Raw genomic sequence first — 23,890 nt, forward strand, 5'->3', positions numbered from 1 at the left:
AGACAGACAGACAGACAGACAGACAGACTCACCTTTAGGAAGGCCATAGCACAAACACACCAAGCAGAGCAGGTGTGTGATGTTCGGAATCATCTCAAAACTAAGGATAGAAACAACATAACTTAGGCGACTGAAGAGGCTCAGGGGAATAGGAAGGCCTTTTATTGGCTGAAGTGTCATTCATTTTCAGCATCGGACCAAAAGACTGATAAGACGAGCTAAGAGGAGCGCTCAGCTGTAGCGAGAGAAAGCCCAGCTGTGGAGATAGCGCTATCTAAACATCATGGTGATAAACTTGTGGACACTTAAGTGACCCCGTGAACTTATCAGTGTGGGAACATAGAGACCACAAAGTACCATTAGCAAACTTATTTAATGGCCTCCAGGAGCAAAAAATAAAGTCCATGTCTTACCTTTACGACTTTTCTTCTCAACTTCACTTTGCTCCCCCAGTTTAGTAGAAGAAATCTCTTAAACGGTAAAATCCTTAAAAAGGTGAATTAGCGCCTTCAGCAGTTGCACAAACAGCTGGTGGTTGTGCTGCTCCGAGTTGTCTGCCTCTCAGCTCTAGCTGCAAGTTCAAATGCACTTTACACCCCGTATTATCCCAACATTAGGACGAGGAGGGGCACTCTCGTCTTTGCACCCCATTACACCGCCCCGTGCAGCACCGAGGGAGACGCGTCATTACGCACACTCCCCTCTAGTCATTCTTGAGTAGAGGAAGAGCACCCACCCAGAAAGAAATGAGGAATCACCATGGATGTACAGTATTAGGCCATCAGAGGAGCTCAGACTCGTTTTGAACATTTATTTGAAATTAACACACATTGGGGAGATTTGCATTGAAAATCATTTTATTACAATGAGAAAAAGTCACAATGTATAATTTAAAAAAAAGTTAATGTTCTGTAATCTATAGGAACAGAAAACACATTTAAAAAGAACGGGCTGACAAGAGCCTGCTGGGCATATTTCATTAATACATTTCATTTTTAAAAGCATGTTTTACATAAATAAATCATAAAATCTTATCTCAACTACAAAAAATACAAGTTATCTATTTACGATTAAGACATAAGATCAAACAATTAAGCATTTCAATTTCCATTGAAGTTACTCTTCATGTGTTTTGGGCATACAGTAGTTTCATTAGCCCTGACTCACACAGCACATCGGACCACAGTGCATGAATCCACGTATTTGAAGTGCATCAGTGAGGGGTCAGAAGTCCTCAAACAGGTTCTCCGCGTCTGAAGTTGCTGCTGCAGCATCTGTTGAGCGATGGGGCGTCTGCTCCTTACTGAGAGCTGCAGGCGACACGCTCCTGTATCAAACACAGAGACACAGAGAGTGGGGTCACTGGGCTAATGAGGCTGGTTTACTGCAGTTTTCCTGTTGAGACGGAAGTCCACGAGGAGCCAGACTAGAACCACATGGGGATACACTTTTATACCTGTGTGTGCGTGTTTGTGCCCAGATCACGGCGTGGGTCTATGTAATTGTAGGTCAGCAGCGACCCCCACTTTAAGTGCTCTATATCCAAAGTCACTCTATGTGGGGGGGCTTTCTCTGGTCTAACACTGTATATTTCTCTTTAAGTTAAACACTGATATGTTTGTATTAACTTAAACACAGCACTTTACTTTACTTCACTTTACTTGAAATCTGGTTCGGACAGGGTCTTTGCTACACATTAAGACACCAAAACTACTTGACATATAGTGAATAAAATGTCCAACTAGTGTGTTGAGAGCAGAGGGGGAGCCGGTTGAGGCTCCAGGTAACAAGTTGAATACATGGTTCAGAGTGATGAAAGAGGTGTTCAACCCTGAGGGATGAAGTTATGACCATATGTACTTCTGTTCTGGTGACACGTTTCAAAGATGATCAAATGTTAAAAAGGGATAGACGGTTTCATCAAGGAAGAGCATCCATATATAGAGTTTGAACACACAGTTGGATTTAATGTTTGTGAAAGAAACTATGCAGCACTGTATAATTGGCACTGAGAACAAAAGTTAATTAGACAAAGAAAAGAACAGTCCTTGGTCTTGATCTGATTACTTGTAATAAGTCCTTGTTTGTCTCAAAGGGAAACCGAAAACCAAGAGGGTCATGTACCAATCGTCCGCTCATGTGCAAAACAAGCTGATCAGCAGCAGAGTCATTTGTACATTTTCAGTTTAGGGCCCTTTTTCTGTCACACAAGTGTACAAACATCTCAGTACAAAGAAATAAAACTGCACTAACACAAACCAAGTATTATTTACAAAACGGTAAATACTGCCTGAGCTGAGCAAACAGGGCAAATGAAAGTGTTATAAAATGAGTGGCAGCATTCCTGTATTGACACCGTTCCAGGATGTGCATCGTATTCTGAGCTAAACCCTTCCCTGAGGAGCCTTTTTTCACCTCCTCTTTTTTAGTACTCTTCTCTTTCCCTCTACTCTCCCTGCGGACGACCTGCACAGAAACACAAGAAGGTGAAAGAGTTAAGCAACTGCAAGGAAAATACAATGGTTGGGTGTAGTGCTGCCAGAAGCGCAGTACCCCCCACACAAGCACAGACAAAAGGCCCCTCTGCAGCAGCCGATTCAGGCCGCTGTTTGCCAGCTCAGAGGGGGTCTGCGTCTGGAGGCAGCTATTGCGCTGATCAAACACGCAGCCAGAGAGACGCAGCTGCTCCTCGACCCACCGCTCCTTCTCGGAGTGGGCTGAGTAGAGCTCAGTAGTAAAGTCCGAGAAGGAACAGGAATCACTGTCAACAACAGACAAACAGCCGGGGATGGACATCTGCACGTGGCACAGTTTACAGTGACCGGCACTTAGACGCAATCCAATTCATGTAAAGAGAGAGGCTTTCAACATAGGAACGTCGTCTAGATTGAACTGACTTAGTGATGCACTGAAACTAGGTGAAACACATTTTCTGATGTTTTTGATGTTCTCCTCATTGTAACTGCAAGTCAAGTCCAAATAGATGTGGATATATTTTCGACACACCCTCTCAAGCGTTTGAAGAGACGTAACTTCCCATCAATGGAAAGAGGAGATTTGGTAGCAGCTGGTGTGCCCGAAGCAAAGTGTTACTGTGTATGTGTGGAAAAAAAGAGTTAAGCACAACCAGCAGGACAGAGCTGTTTAGACCCAATCATGACGAGGGTGGGTACCGTTAAACAATACCAGTTTGGTATCGGAAGAAAAAGGTTTAGGTATTTCTGGAATCGAAAAAATAAAAGTTGAGAGCAGGTACTGAAAAGAAATAGAGAATCTTTGTTTGCAAGTTTTGATGATGAAATTTAAAAGAAAAAAAAATGTGAGAAAATTTGCGGCAAAATTGGGGGGGGGAATTTGAGTTTTTGTCTTTTTTTAAATGTGGATTAAATTGTGGAAAAAATGTGCATGTTTTTGGAAAATTGGAAGGAAAAAAAATGGGAAAATTTGGGGGAATATTTTGTAAAAAACTGAAAAAAAAGGGAAATTTGGGGGAAAAATGGTTAACCTCTTAACTCCTACCTGAACCGAGCACATTTTCTCCAGTTTGACATCAAAATCTTCAAAAAAATCTTCAAAATGGCGACGAAAACGAGGAAGTGACAAAAAAGCAACAAAAACATGGCATAAACATGACAAAAAAGCAACAAAAAAAGCGGACATGTGACACAAAAACGTCATCACTTTTGTAGGTCTTCTCTTTCAAATAAGACATTGCCTTGGTCTATAGAAAATGTGCTCAGTAAGAGGTTAAAAATGGGGGAAAAAATAAGAAAAACTTGAAGTGTTTTTTCTTCCCTTTTGTTGTTAAAGGAAGTTTCTTGTTTCTTTTTTCACTTCAAACAAATGATACAAATGCGAAAGAAATTCAATGGAAGGAAAAGGAATAAATTAACTGGTTTCTATATGACAGATTAGCTGGCATAGGTATCGGAAAAAGTATCGGAAAACCAAGTATTTTTAAAGCACCGGTATTGACCAGATGAAACGAGAAAAAAAGAGATTAATTAGTATAAACGTGTGAGTAGCCACCAGGGTTCCTCTCTTGTCAAGACGTTTTTCTGAACAGCAGCAGCCTCACAGCCAACCCAATCTGAAAATCCCACTCTATAAACTCACTAGTACCGAGCTCTGTCAATATCAACGGCACAAAATAAATGGCACGACTTTGTGTGTGTGGTTAAATGTTTAGTCTAGCACTGCCTCCCAAGACTCTCCAAGAATTTAAAGACCAAAGTCAAAGGCCATGTCAACATCTGGTCTTCAGAGGGCATGAAAAGACATCCCTCAAGTTATCTTTCTAATACTGAAGAACCAAAAAATGTTCATATTCAAACACCACTTTTATGTTTGTTGTCAAAACAAGAGTGTGAAATATAACAACATGCAATTACACTATATTGCTATTTTGCCCAATGGGAGCTTCAATTCAGCCAGAACTGTGCAAATGCCCAGGTCAGGTGGTTAAAATTGTAAAACGCTCCTGAAGTTTGGGCGTCAGGGCCGATCATAAAGAAAGGACTTGACAGGGAGGCTTAATGATATTTGATTTTCCCATTCAAGTGAATACCAGGCCGAGAGTCAGAAGGTGAAGCGGAGGAATTGGCAAACACGAAGGACAACCACAATAAACAGCTCTAGCTTGAGATGACAAGTGTATGCATTTGACTAAAAACATCTCAACAAACACAGATATAGTTGTTACTGTAAAGCAATATACAGATACCAGACGCACATGAATAATGACATGTTTTTGCCATATCCCCCACACCTGTTCTTCAGACCTGAAAACCAGGAGCGGGACATCACCAGCTCGTCTCCATGGAGATGTTGCTGCTTTGCTTCGACTACAGGAAGCCAAACATGAGGTTTAAGTGCAATATGTCCTCTTACGAATGCTTTAATTCGATAACCCTTTGCATGAATAGCATTGCTGGTGTTGAACTAAGAACTAGGCTGGTAATGCACGCCTTTTATATTATGTTATGATCATTTAATCAAAAATAGTACCTTCTCTTCTTATAGGTTTGTGGTTTCTGTGATCGGGACGCTGGTGCTTCCAGGTGACGAACGCGCCGTTTGCGACAGGGGGCCACGTCCGTGAGGTCACTGAGGCTGTCGTCCAGAGGGCTTGGGGATGTGCGTCCTGATGAGGCAAAAATGACGCCACATTTCAAATCATTGAACAACACGTTTGGCCTCATTTCCAGAGGATTTGCTCATTCATCATCAAACAGAGCAAAAGTTTCACTTCCCTCACTGACGACTGTTGTGCAACTCAGGATTTCTACTGTAGTAATGAATCAATTCATTTGAAATTGATTACACATTTTATCTGGAAATATCACAATTAGCAAATCACAAAAACGTCCGCTTTCACGATTTGTAATGTGATGATGTCATAATGTCATGTGAAGGGCAGGGGCCAATACAACTCTATGGGAGAAATACCGTTTTTGTAAGAAATGTCCAAAACCAAAATTAACAAATGTTTTTCCTCATCAGTATCAGTACATTTTTTTATCTGAAAGGCCAACATCACGCTCATGTTTTCGAATATTGTCAACACTTTTGGACACCTTTCAGAGAAAATAATTAGACGTTAGTTCATATGTGCTGACAGAGAAGAGAATGAACTTCGAGACAGTTTTTGCTTCATGTGGATTCTTCCAGTAATGACTGAGATATTAACCAAAAACTAAGACAAAAAAAATCAGCCACATGCCAGTTACCACAGTTACCATCATAGAATTTTCAGTTGTTCCACCTCCATTTTAAACTATACAGACGGCATCTCGTCATTGAAGGGGGCGTGGCCTGGCCAAGGGGTGAAATAGAATCTTTTGGGAAACAACATTTTTCACTATTTTTAGTCATTTTCTGGTGGAATATGAAGTTATTTATCACGTTATTTTTCCCCTTAACGGTTTTCAAACATGACCATATATGGGCGATTCCAGAGACGCCGTCTGTGAACCCATAGGTTGCTATTTAGATGAAGTAAATAGCAACCTAATTACTTCATACAATTTTCTTCTGCCAACAACAGAATATCTCGTCTCCGTGGGGTCTTTTTATGTGTAGCACATCATGTATCTTATGCATCTTAGACAAATTATGATATTCAGGAGATTTTTTTATATTTGTCTAGCCGTTCTAGTTCATAATTCAGTCTTCTCTCAAAATTGTGGAGGCTTATACCACAAATAAATGTATGATAAACCAACAAACAAACTGGTGCCAAGTAATAATAATAATTTCTTTTAGCAAATCCACAAGAATAAAGTTGAAAAAAAAAAAAAAGGATGCGAAAGCACAGGAGACATAAACTCTTACTTTAAATGAGTATTGAGTAAGAGCTGGCTTTAAATGATGTCTACGGGCAAACAGACGATTACGTAACCCACACAGGTTTTCAACAGTCCACTTTTTTCCATTCCTCTGCAGTCTGAGATACGACATCCGTCCATGGCTTCTTTCCTAAGCCTCAACTGTCCTTTCGTCACCTCCGCGTCCTCCTCTGTCCTTACAGGTTGTCAAGTCAGAGGAAAACACGAAAAGGTGACGGATGAAACGGCAAGTTCAAAGATGAAAGAGCAGCGCCACAAAGCAAATACTATAAAAAACACAACTTTATAAAGAATCTACAGATCCTTTTTTTTTTATGAGTCAATCCTACAGTTACACAGATGACATATATGACAGGGCGAAACTGTCGAAAATGTGATCAATTTAATCCGAGAACCTCAGTTTATGAACGTATCAAATGCTGCAACACACCGACAGTCCAGAACCGATATCCATCAATGTAAGGGCCGTAGATGCTCAGCCACATTACACAATAACATCAAGTAAGTTTGCGAAAGTCACGGTTCCCCTTCCCCTATTGCTCTCCAGGCTGTTGGCAAAACACTTTAGACGGGAGTTAATGTTGTAGCAACTAAAATATTTCCTCATCAGAGGCAGAGGGGGAAAGTCCAGCGAGTCGAGCACCTACAAGAAAACCCCTGAATGCCTAATTTAAGGTGTGGACAGTGGAAAATGGTGAACACGGTTTTAAATAGTCACATTTAGATGCTTTCATTTCTACACTGAGTCCATGCAGATTGGTTTAACATCAGTCACTTTCAGCATATTGGGAACCAACACATTACATAACGGTGATGAGGTCATCTTAAGTGACAGTGCACAGAAAACTACATGGATGTATGTTGTAAACGCAGTTGGTTACCACGGTAACAGCTATGACGTCAAGGTACTTTAGTTACGGTCGTGTTTCAGGTCAGGATCACAGGCAGCGTGGACACAGAGTAAAATGTACAAATATTGCTTTCAGATGTATTTTTGAAAACGTGAAGAAGACATTAACCTCTTACGTTAAACGAGTGAGTTTTCTCCAGTTTGGCTTTACCCAAATCTACAAGCTTCTCGACTGGAAAGCAACAGCGTGATGTCTAATTGAAAAGCAAAGGCCTACAAAACTGATCCTAACTTTTCTTGCCACCGCGTTTTTGTTGCTTGTTCATTTTTTGCTGTTGTGTTTTTTGTTGCTCTTCTGTTGCTTTGTCGTCACTTTTTTTTACGTTGCTTTTTCGTCAAGTTTTTCTCACTCGTTTGTTGCTTTTTTTTTGTCCCATTGTTGCATTTTCATCCACTGTCGAAAATGTCCTCGGTTCAGGTGGGGGTTAAGGGATGAAATGATGTAGAGCTGTACCATTTAGGGCTGCAGGGATTTGGAAAAATATCTAACTGTGATTTTTCTCAGTATTGTTTATTGTGATTTACAGTCAAACAAACCCAAAAGCCTTACCATTTGACGATGTGAGGAAGAGATACAAACTGCTAAACCAACACCAGAAACACGTGCATCTTGGAACATGTTTTTCCCATGGGACAGCCCGGACAGCCGATATCTTGTAGCTAGAGAGGGATATTGGACTGCCTAAATAATCGCATCTTCTTCATTTTGCGACTGAGATGAATTGTACAGCCCTGGCACAGCCCTTTTTGAAGCCTCACACTAAATTGATGTGGATTGTGTCTCACCCTCTGTTGGGCTCCTGGTCTCAGGCTTGGGCTCCGACGCCTCATTTTCGTCCTCAGTGCTTCCTCCATACTCATCCTCGTCAGCATTCTCTTGGAGTCCAGCTTGGTCAGGTTTTCCATAAGAAGTCCTGAGAAGAGAGAAGAGCTTGGTGGAGAGGAGAGGCTACATGCTAACAACATCTTTGGTCTTTTTGTGTGACTGAGCGCACGCATTAAGGCCAGACAGGTACACATCAACTCGTCTAAGCTCAGGTAAGAACATATCTGAGAAACGGTGGCCTGTTCCTTTAATATAGAGACTGCAGTTACGCTAAGCCCTGATACAACTTCCATCTAAAGCATGAAACCAGTGAATTCAAGATTTGTCAGATGTAAATTGAAAACAACTTGTACACCCTAAAGTTGAGTGCCATCTACCTTAAAGCAACAAGAAATAAGGAAATGACTTTTGGGGACATCATTTCACAGCCTAAAGTCATCCTGTCCGATCCCTGATTTAGAACTTTCTCTTCTATGTGCAAAATTTAAAGACATCACACAGTGGACTTCAGTAACCTTCCCAAAAAGAGGAAACGACTGTGGTGAAACGTACTGCTCATCCTGCAGATCGCTCAGAGTTTGCATCAGGCTTCGGATCTTGCCTTTCTTCTCATTGAGCACGAGGACAAATCGAGAGTACAGCTCTGATTCTAATTCTTTTTTATCCTTTGAGTACTGCTCCAGCCTAGAAGACAATCACAAGAAAATAACAAGATTATATGTAGTCGGTAGTAAATAAATACAGACATTTAAGGTTCAAGGTGCATATGACACATTAGACACAATTATTGCAAAAACATAGTTAACATAATTATACTGAAGATTTAGTTTGGCCATTTTTGTGTTTATGGTTCCACTTCCTTATTAGACACTGACAGGATGGGACATAGCTAGTGGTCAACACCAAAGCCCTATGCTCACTGTGAAGTCTGTAGCAGGAGAATCATGGTGTGGGGCTGTTTTGTTGCCTCAGGGCCTGGACAACGTGACATTATCAATAGAATAAAGATTTTTCAGAAAAAACCTGAGAAATTCACAACAGCGTGGAATAAGTAAGTGAACCCCTGTATTAAATAGCTGCTGACTCTTCTTTTGCAATAATAACTGCTTTTCTGTTGTTGCAGATTAGACGCTCACCACGATCAGGATGAATCTTGGACCATTCCTCTTTACAAAACTGCTGCAGTTCAGTGAGAATCATGGGTTCACTTACTTTTTCTTCCCTGTCCTGTGAATGTTTACATGTTATGGCCTTTAAAAATATGATAACATGTAATTGTTTGGGTGGTATTAATTGAATCATGTTTACTCATTCTTAAGATTTTAATGAAGATCAGACCACATTATGACCAATTTAGGCAGAAAAGTGTTCACATACATTTTCCTCCCACTGTAAATAAGTCATATATTCAAAAGCATAAAAAATCTGTCATATGCACTTAAAAACATGACACTGACTTGCTGATAGAGTGAAAATAGACTGTGTGAAAGAAGGTGAAAGTAACAGATAATTCATGAATGAACTGCATCCTGTTGTAGTAAGTCATTAGGAGGGAGCTCTGACTCACTCCGCACGAGGTCTGCTGAGTTACACACATACGCAGCTGTGACGTACATTCATTGCTCAGTTTATAGTAAGACAGAAACTTCTCAGAAATTGTGTGAGTTTGGTCATACAGTACAGACTGGTTTTGCTTTAATCAAGGATTTTGCCAAGTTGTGTTTGTATAAAGAGGGCAAACCATAATAACCAGGTGTCGACAGTACTTTGAATTATCCACAAGGTGATAGTTTTGTGTGATAGGTATTTACTGTGCAGTGATGCGCTGATGCTCGTTCCTCAATCGTTGGTTCTGCTGCTCTACTTTGTTGTTCTGCCGTTCCAGTGAGTTTCCTTTTGCCATGCTGTAGATTAGAAGGTCTCTCACTGCCTCCGCCGGATTTGAGAGCGGCGTCAGTGCAACAGACCCCAACCTGAACTGGACAAAACACAGGCAGCGTGGGCGGACGCTGAATAACTGGTCATTCTGTGCATGCTTCTTTAAATAACATTCACAACATGCTGCATACTTCTGTGCCGCGATTTTATTTAGATGGTTTCTCAGCAGGTCTGTTCTCCAGTCTCTCAGCCTCAAGAAGAATTTTCCATTTTCCCACACTCCCCATTGTATGTTGCAAGTGCCAGCTATTACTTCATCACTTTTAAGAAAATAAACAACAACAGGCGCAGCAGACTAAAATGCATCATGAAATTGAATTGCCTCCAGAGTAACTGTACTCAAGTAAATTCAAAAAAATATTACTCAAGTAGCTGTAAAAAGTACTATGTAATAAAAGTACAGCAGTTCCAGCTATGACTTTTAAGACTAACCTGGTGTTACCTGAGTCTACACTGCGTTCCAAATTATTATGCAAATTGGATTTTTGTGTCAAAAAGGTAAAAAAAATAATAATAATAATGAAACTCATGGATGGTATCGTGTCTTGGGGCTCTATGAATCACTGACATTAATCTCAGAGACCTGGGATGATTAGTGTTCAGGTTAAGCCCAGTTAAGGGAAAAACTGCTGAAAAGGGTGTTCCACTTTATTATGCAGATCATCATTTTCAAGCAATATGGTAAAGAAAAAGGGTCTCTCTGCTGATGAAAAGCGTGAAATAGTTAAATGCCTTGGTTTATGTATAAAAACCTTCGATATTTCATGAAAGATTAAGTGTAATCATCGTACTGATAAGAGATTTGTGGATGATTCAGAGCACACTCCGTTTTGTGCAGATAAAGGCACAATATGGACGGTTTCTGCCAGACAAACACATCAGATTAGGAGAACAGATGCCACAAAGCAGCAGACAGGTATTTGAAGCTGCTGGTGCCTCTGGAGTCTCCCGAACATCAAGGTGTAGGACCCTCCAGAGGCTGCAGTTGTGCATAAACCTTCTATCCGGGCCTCCCCTAAACGGTTAATTGAATGCTGATGAACAGAAATGGCTTCAGTGGCTCAGAAATACATGAGGACTCATTTTCAAACAGTCTTGTTCACTGATGAGCGCCGTGTAGCCCTGGATGGTCAAATCAATGGAGTAGTAGATAGTTGGCGAATGGCCACAATGTCCCAACAAGGCTGTGACGGCAGTAAGGAGGTGGCGGAGTCATGTTTTGGGCCAGAATCATGGTGAGAGAGCTGGTCAGCCCCATTAGGCCCTTTTAGGCTCCCTGAAGGTGTGAAAATGACCTTTGAAAAATATGTGGAGTTTCTGACTGACAACTGAAGAGCCGTGCTTTCCCTAACAAAATCCTCTTCATGCATGACAACGCACCATGTCCTGCTGTAAAGAAAACCTCTGCATCACTGGCTGCTATGGACATAAAAGGAGAGACACTCATGATGTGGACCCCCTCCCCCCCTGACCTCAACCCTGTTGAGAACCTTTGGAGCCTCAACAAAAAAAACTTCTATGAGGGTGGGAGGCAGTTTTCATCCAAACTGCAGCTCTGGGAGGCTATTCTAACATCCTGCAAAGAAATCCAAGCAGAAACTGTCCAAAAACTCACAATTTTAATCGATTTAAGAATTTTGAAGCTGCTATCACAGAAGGGCTCCTATGGTAAAATATAACTTGACCTGTTAATATTTCTTTGATTGAAATAGCTTCTGATTTCAGTAAATATGACCTCCTAATGCTACAAATACAACAAATGACCATTTTCAGCTAATTACAAGCTTTAAAATGTATTGAAACGATGAGTTGCATAATAATTTGGAACAGTGGATTTTGAGGTTTATACTATATTTATTTTTGAAAAAAATACTGTTATCACTAGGAATTTTTTTCCACCACATTTAAATGATCCTCTACCAGGTAAAGACTTGAAAATTATGCTGACTCTCATTTGAGTTGACGATTTAGAAAATCAGAGAAAAATGTCATTTGCATAATAATTTGGAACGCAGTGTATGTGTGTAATGTCCACTCCTCCCAGACATTAGAGACCGTCTGTACAGTATTTTTTTGTCAAACCACAGAAGTATGCGAAGGTTTCTCATGAAGTCATGAAGAGTCCATAGTTTCAGAAACAACCCATTTAAAAAACAAAACAAGAGATCTCATCTTTAAAATAAGGAGCACAATGACAAGCATGAATTAATTTGATCTTTTCCAGGTTATTATTTGGGGGGACACCTGGGGCACGTTTCCATGAGCTGCTGACTTAGACATTAACTTTGTTTGCTATTAAATTATTAATGTTTGGTGCAGCCCTGCCAGGTAGCTCCCGTTGTGATATTGGGTTAAAGGGGCTCGATGCAAGTTAGTCTTCTTTCACAAACATGTGATGATCTATCTGATTGTGGTCATGAGTTCTTGCACTACAGAGCTACATTTTCATCCAAATAAAAGAAGTTTGTGATCCATTCCATATGAATATGTCAGATGGTGAGACAGTAAGTACCATGTTATTGAAATGTCAAACTCTCAAATCCCTGGTATGCTGCTAATCACCACACCACCACAAGTAACAGCTGCACATCGATCTAAAAAGCAAGCTCCAGTTCGCTGCTATTAGACGGGAATGACCAGGTAGCAACCTCCAGCCTCTCATTATGACCGGTAACACTCTGACGTAAGAAACACTTTTTAACAAAAGCTTTCAAACAACTCTGAATGTTATTTTAGTTGCAGTAAGCTTGTAATTCTCCAACTTATCAAAAAACATTAGGCCCGACCGCCTTCAAGGCTGGGGCTCTTATAATCGTACAGCAGTGCAGCGTGTGACGCCATTATCGTTCCTCTCTTGTATATTCCTTGTCTCCAAAGACACCATTGACCTTTGAGGAATATGCTGTCCAAGATATAGTTCTAAAGATCCAGTTGTGAAAGGAGAGCAGGTCTTGAAAATTATCAACTCAGCCTTGCAGGCTAAAGCCCTTGCTACAATGAAGAAGCCGGCTCCACAATCTTCACACATGCTCTTCATGCAGCCAAGTAACAGAGGAAGTCTGTGTTGATCAAGGCATGCCACACAGATAGGGTTTTTGCTACTCTTCAAAAAGGTTTGGGTAGAAAGTGCCTGCGCATGGGGACAGGCAACAGTGTGCAATATGCAAACTGAAAGCCCTGGCAACTGGGGCTGGAAAAACATGGTGAGGTCTGGCAAGTTCTTTGGACCACCCTGACACCCATTGCCCAGACTTGTGAGCAGGTGAGAAGATGGAGCTGCAAGACTGAAAATAATGCCGAGGATGATGCAAATGCTATCGCTTCATCCTGAAGGCTACACAGTTGTGTACCAGCAAATGTAAGACTAAAAGAAGAACTACTTTAAAGGGACTGGATGCAAGTTGGTCATTCTATACTCACTGCTGCCACCTCAGGTCATATTCGTAACTGCAGCTTGTTCTATATTAAGCTTGTGCATGACGGCACTACGGACCCGAAGTAACAGCTTTTTGAGTGACAGTGCAGGATTTAAGAGGCAGTTGTGGTGAACAGGTCTGTGCTCATTCTACACATTAGGACATGGCTGGAACATGTAGGGGGAGGAAGATGCATAATTTCAACATTTTTAAGTCCCTTTAAGCTGTGCATCATCCAAAAAATGTATATATACACACTTATACATAAATAAAAAAGCATTTGAATGTCGTCCTCCATAGAAGGGTGGTGGTGGCAGGTCAAAAAAAGAGAATAATGGTAAATGGACTCAACTTTTATAGCACTTTTATCAGGCCCAAAGCACTTTACAATGAGGAACCACTCACCCATTCACTTTCTCATTCATACACCAATGTACAGACATTGGAGGCAAGTAGGGTGAAGTGGACACAACGACAGTGTGCATTGTTGTATTCAATCATCTTGCTTTTACTAATGAAGAATTTGATTTGTCATTGTCAAAAACATATATATTTTGTTGTCGAAATAGAATTATTCAATATTTATATAGTCCAAACCCAATTCAAAACCGCGTCAAATGAATAATGGTGGATATTGCACTTTCAAGAGATCATTTGTGCCAAATTTGGTGCTTATATCACAAAGCAAACGATTATGTAACTAATCTGCTTCACCAAGACTGATGATGATGAGCTTAATATGGTTAGATTCACTTACAGAGATGTCCTTTTGCACCTTTTCAAAGGTCAGAGAAACACTAGCGCCGCTGTTGATCAGGCTGAAGCTGTAGGTGGTAGAGCACTCTGTCCCACTCAGTGCCTGGTGCAGGTCCTGGAGGTACCTTTCATTCTCCATCTCCAGCTCTTTTGCCTCCTCACACAGGTCTTTCTGAGTAACTGTGACGACAAAGATGCTGCACTAAGAGGGAGATGATGTTGCAGAAAACTCAATGTCAAAGGAAGCTTCAGCAATAATGAGTTTGCAAAGCATTTCAACTTCGCAAATGTTAAGTCGTATGTCCCCAGCAAACATCAAGGTGCTGGAGACATACATCTTTGAGTTTGTCATTAAAATATGAGGAAAAAGGTGAAGACATGCTGGACAGTGTTGTACTACCTTCCCCTTTCCAAGCATCCTCTGTATCTGTGAGCAGCAGCTGGAACCCGGAGCCCAGGTCTGGCCCACTCCAGTCTAGTCGCAGGAAATAAGAAGACCCTGAGATACTGATCTGCCGGACTGAAGTGTGCATCCCTTCAGACACCAATACAAAACACAAGAACACAAAAACACACACCAGGATGAATACAGTGATTCGATTGAGGAAAAAAAACAATATGTGGCAAAGGTTTGGAAGTGAAAATCCTAATAACTTAAAGTGTGTTCACAAGTAAACTTCTGAATGTGTGTGGCTGTTGTTTTCTCTAACCAGGACAGTCATAAAATTAAAAATCGACACAGTGTTAGTGAAAACACTCACATACAGATGACCTGGACTGACCTCTCCAGAGACTTGAATAATTCAATTCTATGCTATCTCAGTCCTGAAATCATTATTATCACGCTTACACGCGCAGAGCCTCTTATTATTGCTTAAAGTACAGACCAAGCTGGTAACCCACACCTTCCCTGACTAATAACCAGCCTGCAGACCAGTGCCTCATGCTTACAAACCCAGCGCATGTTGAAGCAAAACGCAACATCCTTTTCAACATCTGCTTCACGTATGTACACGCGTAGAAATCAGACTGAATCTGTGTTTTTCGTGAGCTCAACAGCAGAGCCAGACAACCTTAAGTATGTGACATGGAGCAACTTTGTTTGTAAACCGCAAATCAAACCGCGTGGTCAGAAGCACAGACAAAAGCTGCACGTGCGTAGACTTAAAAACATAAAAACAATAAATAAATAAAATGCACTACCTGACACAGTGAAACAACTAAACCATTAAAAACTAAACACACACTGAACGACTTACCGAATCCGATTCACTGAACTTGCCGGATGTAAACGTCATCATTCAGCGACGGTCATGTGTTTATGTTTTTTTTTTCTATTATTATTTTTATCATTATTATCATTATTATCATTATTATTATTATTATTATTTTGATTAAACATAATTCAGAAACAGTCAAGAGGGTAATAATAATTAGTATTGAGGTATACAGAGATTATGTTTTAAAAGTTATACATACACACATCTGTGGGCGGGTGAGTGAGTGCTTTTAAAAGAAAAGAAAGACTGTGAGATAAATAGTCTCATAGATTAATGCACTTTAAGTAGACTAATTCAATATTCTTCAAGCCAGAGGCATGAAAGCACCACAACAGAACTTACCAGACGTCTGTGTAAACATTGAATGTGTTATTGTTTAATTAGCAAACAGGATTTGCTGGGTTGGTGGGGGAGAATAAGGGGAGAATAAAGTGACCAGATTTTCACTCTTAAGAGCACAAGTTTGGAATTTTTGCAGGGTGCAAATTTGGACTCTAGCCATACTGAATGATAAAACTGTTAATGTAGTAATGACATGCTACAATCAGAATTGGAGCATGTCATTACATCCACATGGCCCAAAACATTCATTTTCAAGGGATGTGTGCCATTTTAAGGATCGTATTGGCCAAAAAACTTTGGGGACACAGGACAAAGGCCTCAAAACTGGGACTGTCCCAAGTATGGGAATATGTCTGGTCACTCTATTGGAGAAGTTGAAAGGAAGAGAAAAGCATTTAAATTTTTCATTCAACTTAAATGTTATGCCAGATATTTCAATTCACAGTTGAATTTTGGACATTAACACAAGCTTATGCATTACAAGTTGTTGTGTTTAAATTACATTATGTTTTAGTTTTGTTGCCATTCAGCAATAGATGCCCGGCCTGCTGTGTCTGTGTGCTAGACTTAAAAATATGTATTCTAATACCTTTATCATTATTTAACAAAGTTACATTATTTGTGTATTACAAGCCGCCTCATAAACAGAAACTGTAGCTTGAAGCCTAGCCTGAGGATGTGGACAGACAGCACTGTCCAATTAGCCTCAATAGAGACAGAATCTAATAGGGCCTTTTGCTTTCTGATCTGCTCTGCTCAGTCATTAACTGTAGCCCCTCACTTTCATCTCCCTCTGAGTGCGACTTAGGGATCCTTCCTTCCGCCTGTGCCGTCTTGTAACAGCGCTAACACACACATTCAGGAACTTTTGGCAAAAAACAAGTAGGTTAATCACTTCCAGCTCAACCTATAAAGCAAGCAGTTGCTTCTTCAATTCCATTTGTTTGATTGCTATTTCATATGAAAGAATTATGGCTCCTTCATTTGTTGATGGATGGAAGAAAGTCAAATCCAGACAATGTTACACGAGTTTTCATATAGCTAATTTGTGTGCACTGTTCTGACTGCACTGAGATCTTTCATTAGGTCAACCCATTCCCATTAGAAAATGCTGTAGTTCCTCTTTGAAAGGAATCAGTCGAGAAAGACAGGTCTGTGCTGCTGTTGTTAAGACAGGCGTTCCCAAAGTGAGGGTTGGGAGGCCTTAGGTGGGGATCTTAAGATCGTGTCATGCTGAAAAATTCATTTTTTTTCTATCTAGGGGAGAGTTTGGTGAGTCACATAAGAGATTACGTTTCTTCGATTTACTTCCAACATTAGTGCCAATATACTAAGTATGCACAGTCTCCAGAACAAAGAGTAGATACCTCTAAAAATCATGAGGCTTTAATATAAAAAAATAATTGAAACAGAATAATACCAATTTTAATTATTGCAGGTTAGTCCAAGGAGAGGATTGGGTCGACACACTAAGATTTATCTATGACAGGATGACATTGAACAATTTTTCTTGTTTATTTGGTAAATGTTCACAGCAGGGCTGCAAAAAGAATATTTAATTTTTGATAAATTAATTTGATTTTAGAACATGCAAAACGATCAAATGTGGATTATAATTTTTTTTTTTCATTATGCAGATACTTTTTAAAATGAAATAGAAACAATCGCAGGTAATAGGTTCAGTCAAGTAAACATGTTTGTTTACCGATTTTTTTTTAAAGCTTTCGCGCTCATTTGTCAAGTAAAGTAAGTAAACTTAGTGTTTATGCAGCTGCCTGAAAGTTGAGTAAACCAGAGCAAAAACACACATACCAACTTTTGTAAACTTTTGGTTATCAAGTGTATTTTACACAAAAAAACAATTCTCAGAACATTTGAGAATAGTTTATATACAGCAGTTTAACTGCAATGATTCATGTTCAAATATTTTATTGTAGGTTGCATTTACATTTGGAAAAGCGGACGTACACTCGCTCAAAACTGTAATTTAGTTTAAATCTGAGTAAATTCAGAGTGCCTACCATGTATCATATGACCACAATACACACTTTACAGTGTCCAGAGAGTGACCTTTGATGGTCAAGTTGATTGTGGCTACGGGAGCAGTCTGTTCACATTAGAATACCACAATCTTGGTCTGCTTGGGCTGCGCTTTCTTCACTGGCACATGCACATCTTCATGGTCAGCACTCATGTTGTTGGATAACCACTTTAGTGTCATGGTGTTGGCTAAAATAAATAGATCAATCTAGTTAACAATAGTTTTATTCTGGTTGAAAGAGGATGCGATAATTGAAGTACTTACTTGATGCTTGGTGCTCTGGACAATCTTTCTGAAAATGTTCCACAGAGCCACAAATGCGACAGCATCCTCCTGCATAGACACAAATTAAAAGTGCTGTTTAACAAGATATTCATTCACAAACAAAACTAAATTTAATCTGATTACCGTCTGCATATAATCCTTTTGGATTGTCTGGGCAGGAGCGTGACAAGTGGCCAGTCTTTCCACAGATGAAGCACTTTGCAAACGGATATTCACCTACAAAACATACAAGTGCATAGGTTGGCATATCAGTTGGCTTAATATTGACATTAGCCAAAAAACCAAACAGAAGTAAACTCTATTCGGCAAGTAACCTTTTTGCTCACGCTGGCTACTTTGGCCATTTGAGCTTAATTTGATTTCGTACAAAAATTACAAACATTGTAAACCTATTATAGGTTTATTTATAAAAGATGAATATAACCTTTAATGGACTATTACTACCTTTTCTGAATACAATATTAACAGAAAAGATAACTTTCCGACTAGTAAAAATATTAAGTGGCTCGTGCCATTTGAAAAAAGACCAGTGAATAAACAAGTTGTCAACCTGCGAGTACAATGACTCCAATGTGCAGGTTTGAGAAATGCTCACCTAAAGCAGGGTCTACTTTCGCTTTGCACTTTTGGATTTCATGTTCAGTTGAGCCGCAGCGGTAGCAAATGCCTCTGCCCATCTCCTCATCTCTATCAGCCTCTGGACAATCTGCAAAGCCATGGCCTGGTTTTCTACAGTTAAAACAAAACTGAAAAAAAAAAAAAGATTTCAGGGTCATTTGCTAAAAGCCAAGTTAAGAAAAATACTTGTTAATATAATCAGATCCAGATGACTTTATGTATTGTACTATAATACTATTATAATCATTAGAAACAATTATATTTACCATTTTGTTTTTCTTGTCATCTTGTCGTTTAATCCTTCGATGTTCTCTCCTTTGGTCTTTTTTCAAAGCAGTTTCCACCTCCTCTGTGATCTCCACTTCATGAGGCCGCACTCCTTTATCAGTGTTGGGCTGCAGATGTCCACTCTGCTGGAGATACTCCATGAAGCCATTTACATCCTCACCGACATACTCCTTTTTACGATATACTTTCTTTGCAGCAGTGCCCTGGGGCTGAGTCCTCCTCAGGTGTTCTTTCTGACCTCCTTGCTCCAAGCTTGACGACTTTGTGGAGCCGTTAGTGTAATGTCTTCCCGCTACAGCTGCTCCTCGTCCTCCTTTTCTCAACTGGCTCCATGGTGTGGCCTCAGATGGCTTGTTCCTGTGGATGTTGTTAGCTCGGGCCCACCGTGTCATGGCTAAACTATCCAGATGGAAAAAATAAATAAAATCACGTCATTTTCACAGCAGTATCATAACACAATACATATTCCAATAACCATTTAATGAACAAGAGTTTATACAATAGAGTTCGGGAATGTGACGTCATATCGCTAAGCATTATGGGATTAGCAGCAATTGTAAACTAATGGAGATTTTAGAAGTTAAAATACTGGAGTTATTGTTCACATTAAAACACTTGGACACCACAGTGTGTTAGATGTATTTACCAGCAGAAACTCAGCAGCTAACGGAGCTGTTCCACGGCTATTTCCTCCACTTTATAAACTGTTTTAGCTAATGTTAGTCAATGGAAATGTATGCTAACAGCTGCAAAGATGGCCGATCTCCATGGTAACTGTAGACTTTCCCGAACTCTATACATGCATGACAAAAGGCATTCCTATTATTCTGATACATATGACCAAATTAGTTGGATCAACGGTGAGCATATATATTGCATTATTACGGCTTTGAACACACATTTGGTGATTTTTTAATAATTTAAAATAATCGACAGTATATTCTATGCAAATCACGTTGTAGTAAGTAATGCAGTCCACATTTCAGTGCGCGCGCCGAAAAACAGCTGTTGCCGTAGGGGGCACAGATTTAACACATTAACTTCCTTATCCCAAGTTATGATTTATAGTAAATTCTAATTGAGCACTGATCAAAATATATTGATCAGTGCTCAATATACCACTGACTTGCTAGCTGTGTGTACGTTTGGATCGAACGCCGCTGCTTCTCCTTTTTATTTCGCTCTCCACAGTAAAAAAAAAAAAAAAAGTGTTCCCAGCTACAAGCAAATAATTGTTTGCGTGGCTTGAACTACAGTAGCTACTAGCTACTGAGCCAATGAAGATTGATACCTCCGCTGATTCCGTCCATAACGATTTATTTCAAGTAAAACAGTTTGATTCTAGAGTGGTACAATAGTGCAGATGATTCATAGATACCTGAATAAAGTATACACAGTTTTAAAGTACATACCTGTAAGCTTTCTACAAAACCATGTAAGCCATGCGTTGTTTTCACGGAAGTTACGTTCTTCTTCTACGTCTGCCCCAAACCCGGAAGTGCTACAGTGACCCCTGCCGATGTGTTCTCGTAAATACGGTTAATATTTACTTCAAACTTACAAATCTTCATTTTGACGCGTAAAACATGTATTACTTGTTTTGTTTACTTTTGTTTACTGCTTACTACTTCACAATCTTTTCTTCTTTTTATCTAATTTATGGTATTTTCTTTGGAAATATTCAAATGTTCACTTTCTCATAAATCTGTCTTTTACGCTCAGTTACTCATAGGCTAAGTACTACTCAACATTTTCTCCAAATAGGCCTACTTTTTTGCTCTTACTTGAGTAATTATTTGGGCCTCCACTTTTTAAGTCTACTTGAGTAAAATCATTTTAAAGTACCGTTACTCTTACTTGAGTAAAGATTCTGGCTACTCTACCCACCTCTGTTGATACACGAGGTTCCGAGGTTAGATAATCCATCCATCCTTTGAGTAACGTGACCAAATATTTTTTTTTACACAAGTAGAGACAGAGGCAAGTTGTACTCAGTTACATTTACAAGTGGGCCTACATAAAAGCCTACATGAGTAACGTTTTGAAGTAGCCTACTTCATACTTGAGTAATATTATAAGAGCTTTAAAAATGTGACTTGTTCCACAGTGAGTAAATCTTTAAGATGCAAAAGCTTCACGTGACACAAATACATATATAAATGTAGTTTGTATTTCATCTAGGCCCTATATGTCTGTATATTTTTTCTATTTTTGCTTCAATTCACGTTTTGTTTCTCATGATTTAGGTTATGTCACTGAATCAAACAGTTCCTCAGTACACACAGGTGTAGCAGCCTAGCATTTTCCCCAAGTAGGATTACTTTTTTACTGTAGTCTACTTTTTAAAATAGAGGCTCTTTTTGTGTGAGAGAGGTTGTGCCTGTAGAGCATTTTCCATGCCAGACCTGTTTATGGAAGTCAGCCAATATAATATAGGCTAATGTAATATAATGTCATCATCAAGAGAGGAATAAGAACACAATTTGAATAAAATTCGATAGAAAATAATCATTTTTTAAAGGTGTGCTACACCAGCTTGTTCTTAATACATTATTTAGGGTGGAAGGGCATCAGACTCTTTCAGTTCGCAGTCGAGCGGCCGACGTGACACCTGTCAATCTCACACGACGCACAATTTGATTGGAGATCGATCCAAGGGCACCATCATAGCGTCGCCCAGTGGCCTTTAAAAGCCGGATAAGACGCTCGCTGAAACTTGACTTTATTAATCTCTTTCCTTGAACTGTGTTTATTTTAATATTTGTTTGTCAGTCGTGGCGCGAGTCTTTCAAAGTAAACGTGGTGAATCACGGCTGAAGATACTGCGCGTGACGCACAGGTGAAGCTCGTTAGCTGAGATTGTGAGAGAAACTGTCCTGCTTTGCCTGCTCCAGGACAGACTTTTCTAAAATGCACTTTTGGGTCGTGAGTCTACTTGTAATTCTTTGGTGGCCTTCTGATGGTAAGAAACAACCGCTCAAACAACCGCTTACGGTCTAGTCTATTTAATGACACATTTGTCTCTGTTACAGTCAAATCAGACCCTATAATCCAAGCGGATAGAAAAGGTATGTAATATGTATATTTTTAGTATTTTGTCTCTTGCATTAACACGCTTACATCTTGTAGGACTCCATCTGGATGCTCAGAATACCTCGCATTATTTAGAAGAAAACCCTGAGACCATTGAAGGTAAACTGTCATGCTACAGAATATAGGCAAATTGATAAATGCAATGATTTAATCTAATCAAACTTAACTTTTCAATCTATTGTAGATGACGGGGACATAATGCCACGAGTAAGTGTTTCTATGATGCCACATGTAGTGAGATATGAAATGAAAAAGAGGAGGTCCGAGGCACTTCCGGCTTATTAAAGTCCTCTGAATGGGATCTGGCACTAATGTGTTTCAACCTCATTCAGGTCTTCTTCGAGGTAGAGCCTCCGTCTGTCCCTCGATCTGCCCTGATGAAGACCTTTCATGAGCTTGAAACACATTGTCCTCTTCGCAATAAAGGGCTTCCTAAGTCAGAAGTGCCTCGGACTTCCTCTTTTTCCAAATGCAGCGTTACATAGATCCTTGAAGAGCACTTGACCTTTTGTTAGATGCACCGCCCACTGAAGCACTCTTTGTCTCAATAGTAGACTATCAAGAAGTACCCTAACTCTTCTCTTCTGTTGTGCAGATTGAGAGAAATGCAGTGGAGCGTATCTGGAAGACACACGTAATACCATATGTGATAGATGATGAGATCAGTAAGCACTGTGTTACACTTATAACAATAGATATAACTATAGCGTGTGCTCAATAACTGTAGCTTTTCTTTATTCACAGGTCATCGCACCCATGACATCCTTAAAGCAACAAAAATGATTTCCGATCCCACTTGTTTGACATTTCAGCAGCGCAAAACTGAGATGGACTACCTCTTTTTCAGAAATAGTAAAGGGTATATAATGGCTATCACATAGTCATGACTTTTATATTTGTTTGTATACTGTATTTTAGTGACTCATTTTGTTTAGGTGTGCATCTTATGTGGGCTGGATTGGTGGAAAGCAACCAGTTTACGTTGGGCCTTTATGCCGTGTGGGAAATATAGTGCATGAAATTTTACATGCTCTTGGCTTCCATCATGAGCACACTCGGCTGGACCGTGACGAGTACGTTGAAGTACTCAACGAAAACATTAGAAAAGGTAAGTTTATGGCTGCATTTGGTTCTCCTGACAGCTGTACTTTTTTTTTATTTTTTTTTATTTTTTTTATATATATAAGCTAATGTTTTCCCATCCTTTCCCAATCCATCCCTGTCATCCTTTATCTCCAAAAGGTTGTGCTTGTAATCTGACTTTTTCCCTCATTCCCAAACCAGATGAGGACATTAGGACATTTGTTTCTTTGTTGTGACTGATCCTCATACTCATTACAGTGCATTCTTAGGTCTACAGTGTACTAGAGTTGTTTTAGGTTGATTGCCTCTTGTGCTTTAGGAGCACAAAAGAACTTTGCAAAGCAATCTGGCTACACTGGAAATACCCCTTATGATGCTGAATCCATACTGCACTATGGGAGGTAATGTATGAATGGGTTTCTATCTGTAACTGTGATATTTCACATACTTATTTATTATTGTTAGCCAATATTTTTCATCCAATGGTAAACCCACCATCAAATCTTACCATCCAACACCGGACATGGGCCAGAGACGGAAGCTGACGACGTCGGACATTCAGAAAATACGGTCACTTTACAACTGTGGTATGTAATGCAAAGTTTTGGAGCAGGGCCTGACATGAACTTTTTTTTTTTTTTTTTTTTTTTTTTTGTCATTGTGAATA

At 39.7% G+C, this 23,890-nt stretch overlaps 2 protein-coding genes and 1 long non-coding RNA gene across 3 annotated transcripts; 1 reads left to right on the forward strand and 2 right to left on the reverse strand.

Annotated features, from left to right (window-relative positions):
• Positions 1 to 870: 870 nt before the first annotated feature.
• LOC306960208 (DNA repair protein XRCC4-like) lies at positions 871 to 14,761 on the reverse strand. The gene is made up of 7 exons (XM_079552566.1): positions 14,594 to 14,761; positions 14,195 to 14,373; positions 9,895 to 10,061; positions 8,636 to 8,767; positions 8,044 to 8,171; positions 5,008 to 5,143; positions 871 to 1,327 (listed from the first exon to the last, which is right to left on the reverse strand). The coding sequence occupies exons 1-7, from the start codon at positions 14,724 to 14,726 to the stop codon at positions 1,225 to 1,227; spliced, it is 978 nt and encodes a 325-aa protein (XP_079408692.1). The 5' UTR covers positions 14,727 to 14,761; the 3' UTR covers positions 871 to 1,224.
• Positions 14,762 to 17,808: 3,047 nt separating this feature from the next.
• On the reverse strand, positions 17,809 to 19,442 carry zcchc9 (zinc finger, CCHC domain containing 9). The gene is made up of 5 exons (XM_079551896.1): positions 19,026 to 19,442; positions 18,737 to 18,887; positions 18,265 to 18,357; positions 18,121 to 18,189; positions 17,809 to 18,044 (listed from the first exon to the last, which is right to left on the reverse strand). Exons 1-5 carry the CDS (start codon positions 19,437 to 19,439, stop codon positions 17,932 to 17,934), a joined length of 840 nt encoding a protein of 279 aa, XP_079408022.1. The 5' UTR covers positions 19,440 to 19,442; the 3' UTR covers positions 17,809 to 17,931.
• A 2,418-nt stretch (positions 19,443 to 21,860) lies between these two features.
• Positions 21,861 to 22,345, forward strand: LOC306959688. The gene is made up of 3 exons (XR_013792636.1): positions 21,861 to 22,115; positions 22,177 to 22,239; positions 22,325 to 22,345. It is a non-coding gene; the product is annotated as an uncharacterized lncRNA (long non-coding RNA).
• Positions 22,346 to 23,890: the final 1,545 nt, after the last annotated feature.

This window comes from Gobius niger (assembly GCF_951799975.1).
Source record: "Gobius niger genome assembly, chromosome: 2".
NCBI lineage: Eukaryota > Metazoa > Chordata > Actinopteri > Gobiiformes > Gobiidae > Gobius > Gobius niger.

Excerpts from the sequence above, each read along its gene's own strand:
- LOC306960208 (XM_079552566.1), bottom strand. The coding sequence starts at position 14,726 with ATGCACACTTCAGTCCGGCAGATCAGTATCTCAGGGTCTTCTTATTTC. Across the intron at positions 14,374-14,593 it reads GGATGCTTGGAAAGGGGAAG|TTACTCAGAAAGACCTGTGT; the intron begins GTAGTACAACAC and ends TTGTCGTCACAG. Across the intron at positions 8,768-9,894 it reads CATCAGCGCATCACTGCACA|GCTGGAGCAGTACTCAAAGG; the intron begins GTAAATACCTAT and ends ATTGTCTTCTAG.
- zcchc9 (XM_079551896.1), bottom strand. The coding sequence starts at position 19,439 with ATGACACGGTGGGCCCGAGCTAACAACATCCACAGGAACAAGCCATCT. Across the intron at positions 18,888-19,025 it reads ATGACAAGAAAAACAAAATG|TTTTGTTTTAACTGTAGAAA; the intron begins GTAAATATAATT and ends TTTTTTTTTCAG. Across the intron at positions 18,045-18,120 it reads TCCAGAGCACCAAGCATCAA|CCAACACCATGACACTAAAG; the intron begins GTAAGTACTTCA and ends TATTTATTTTAG.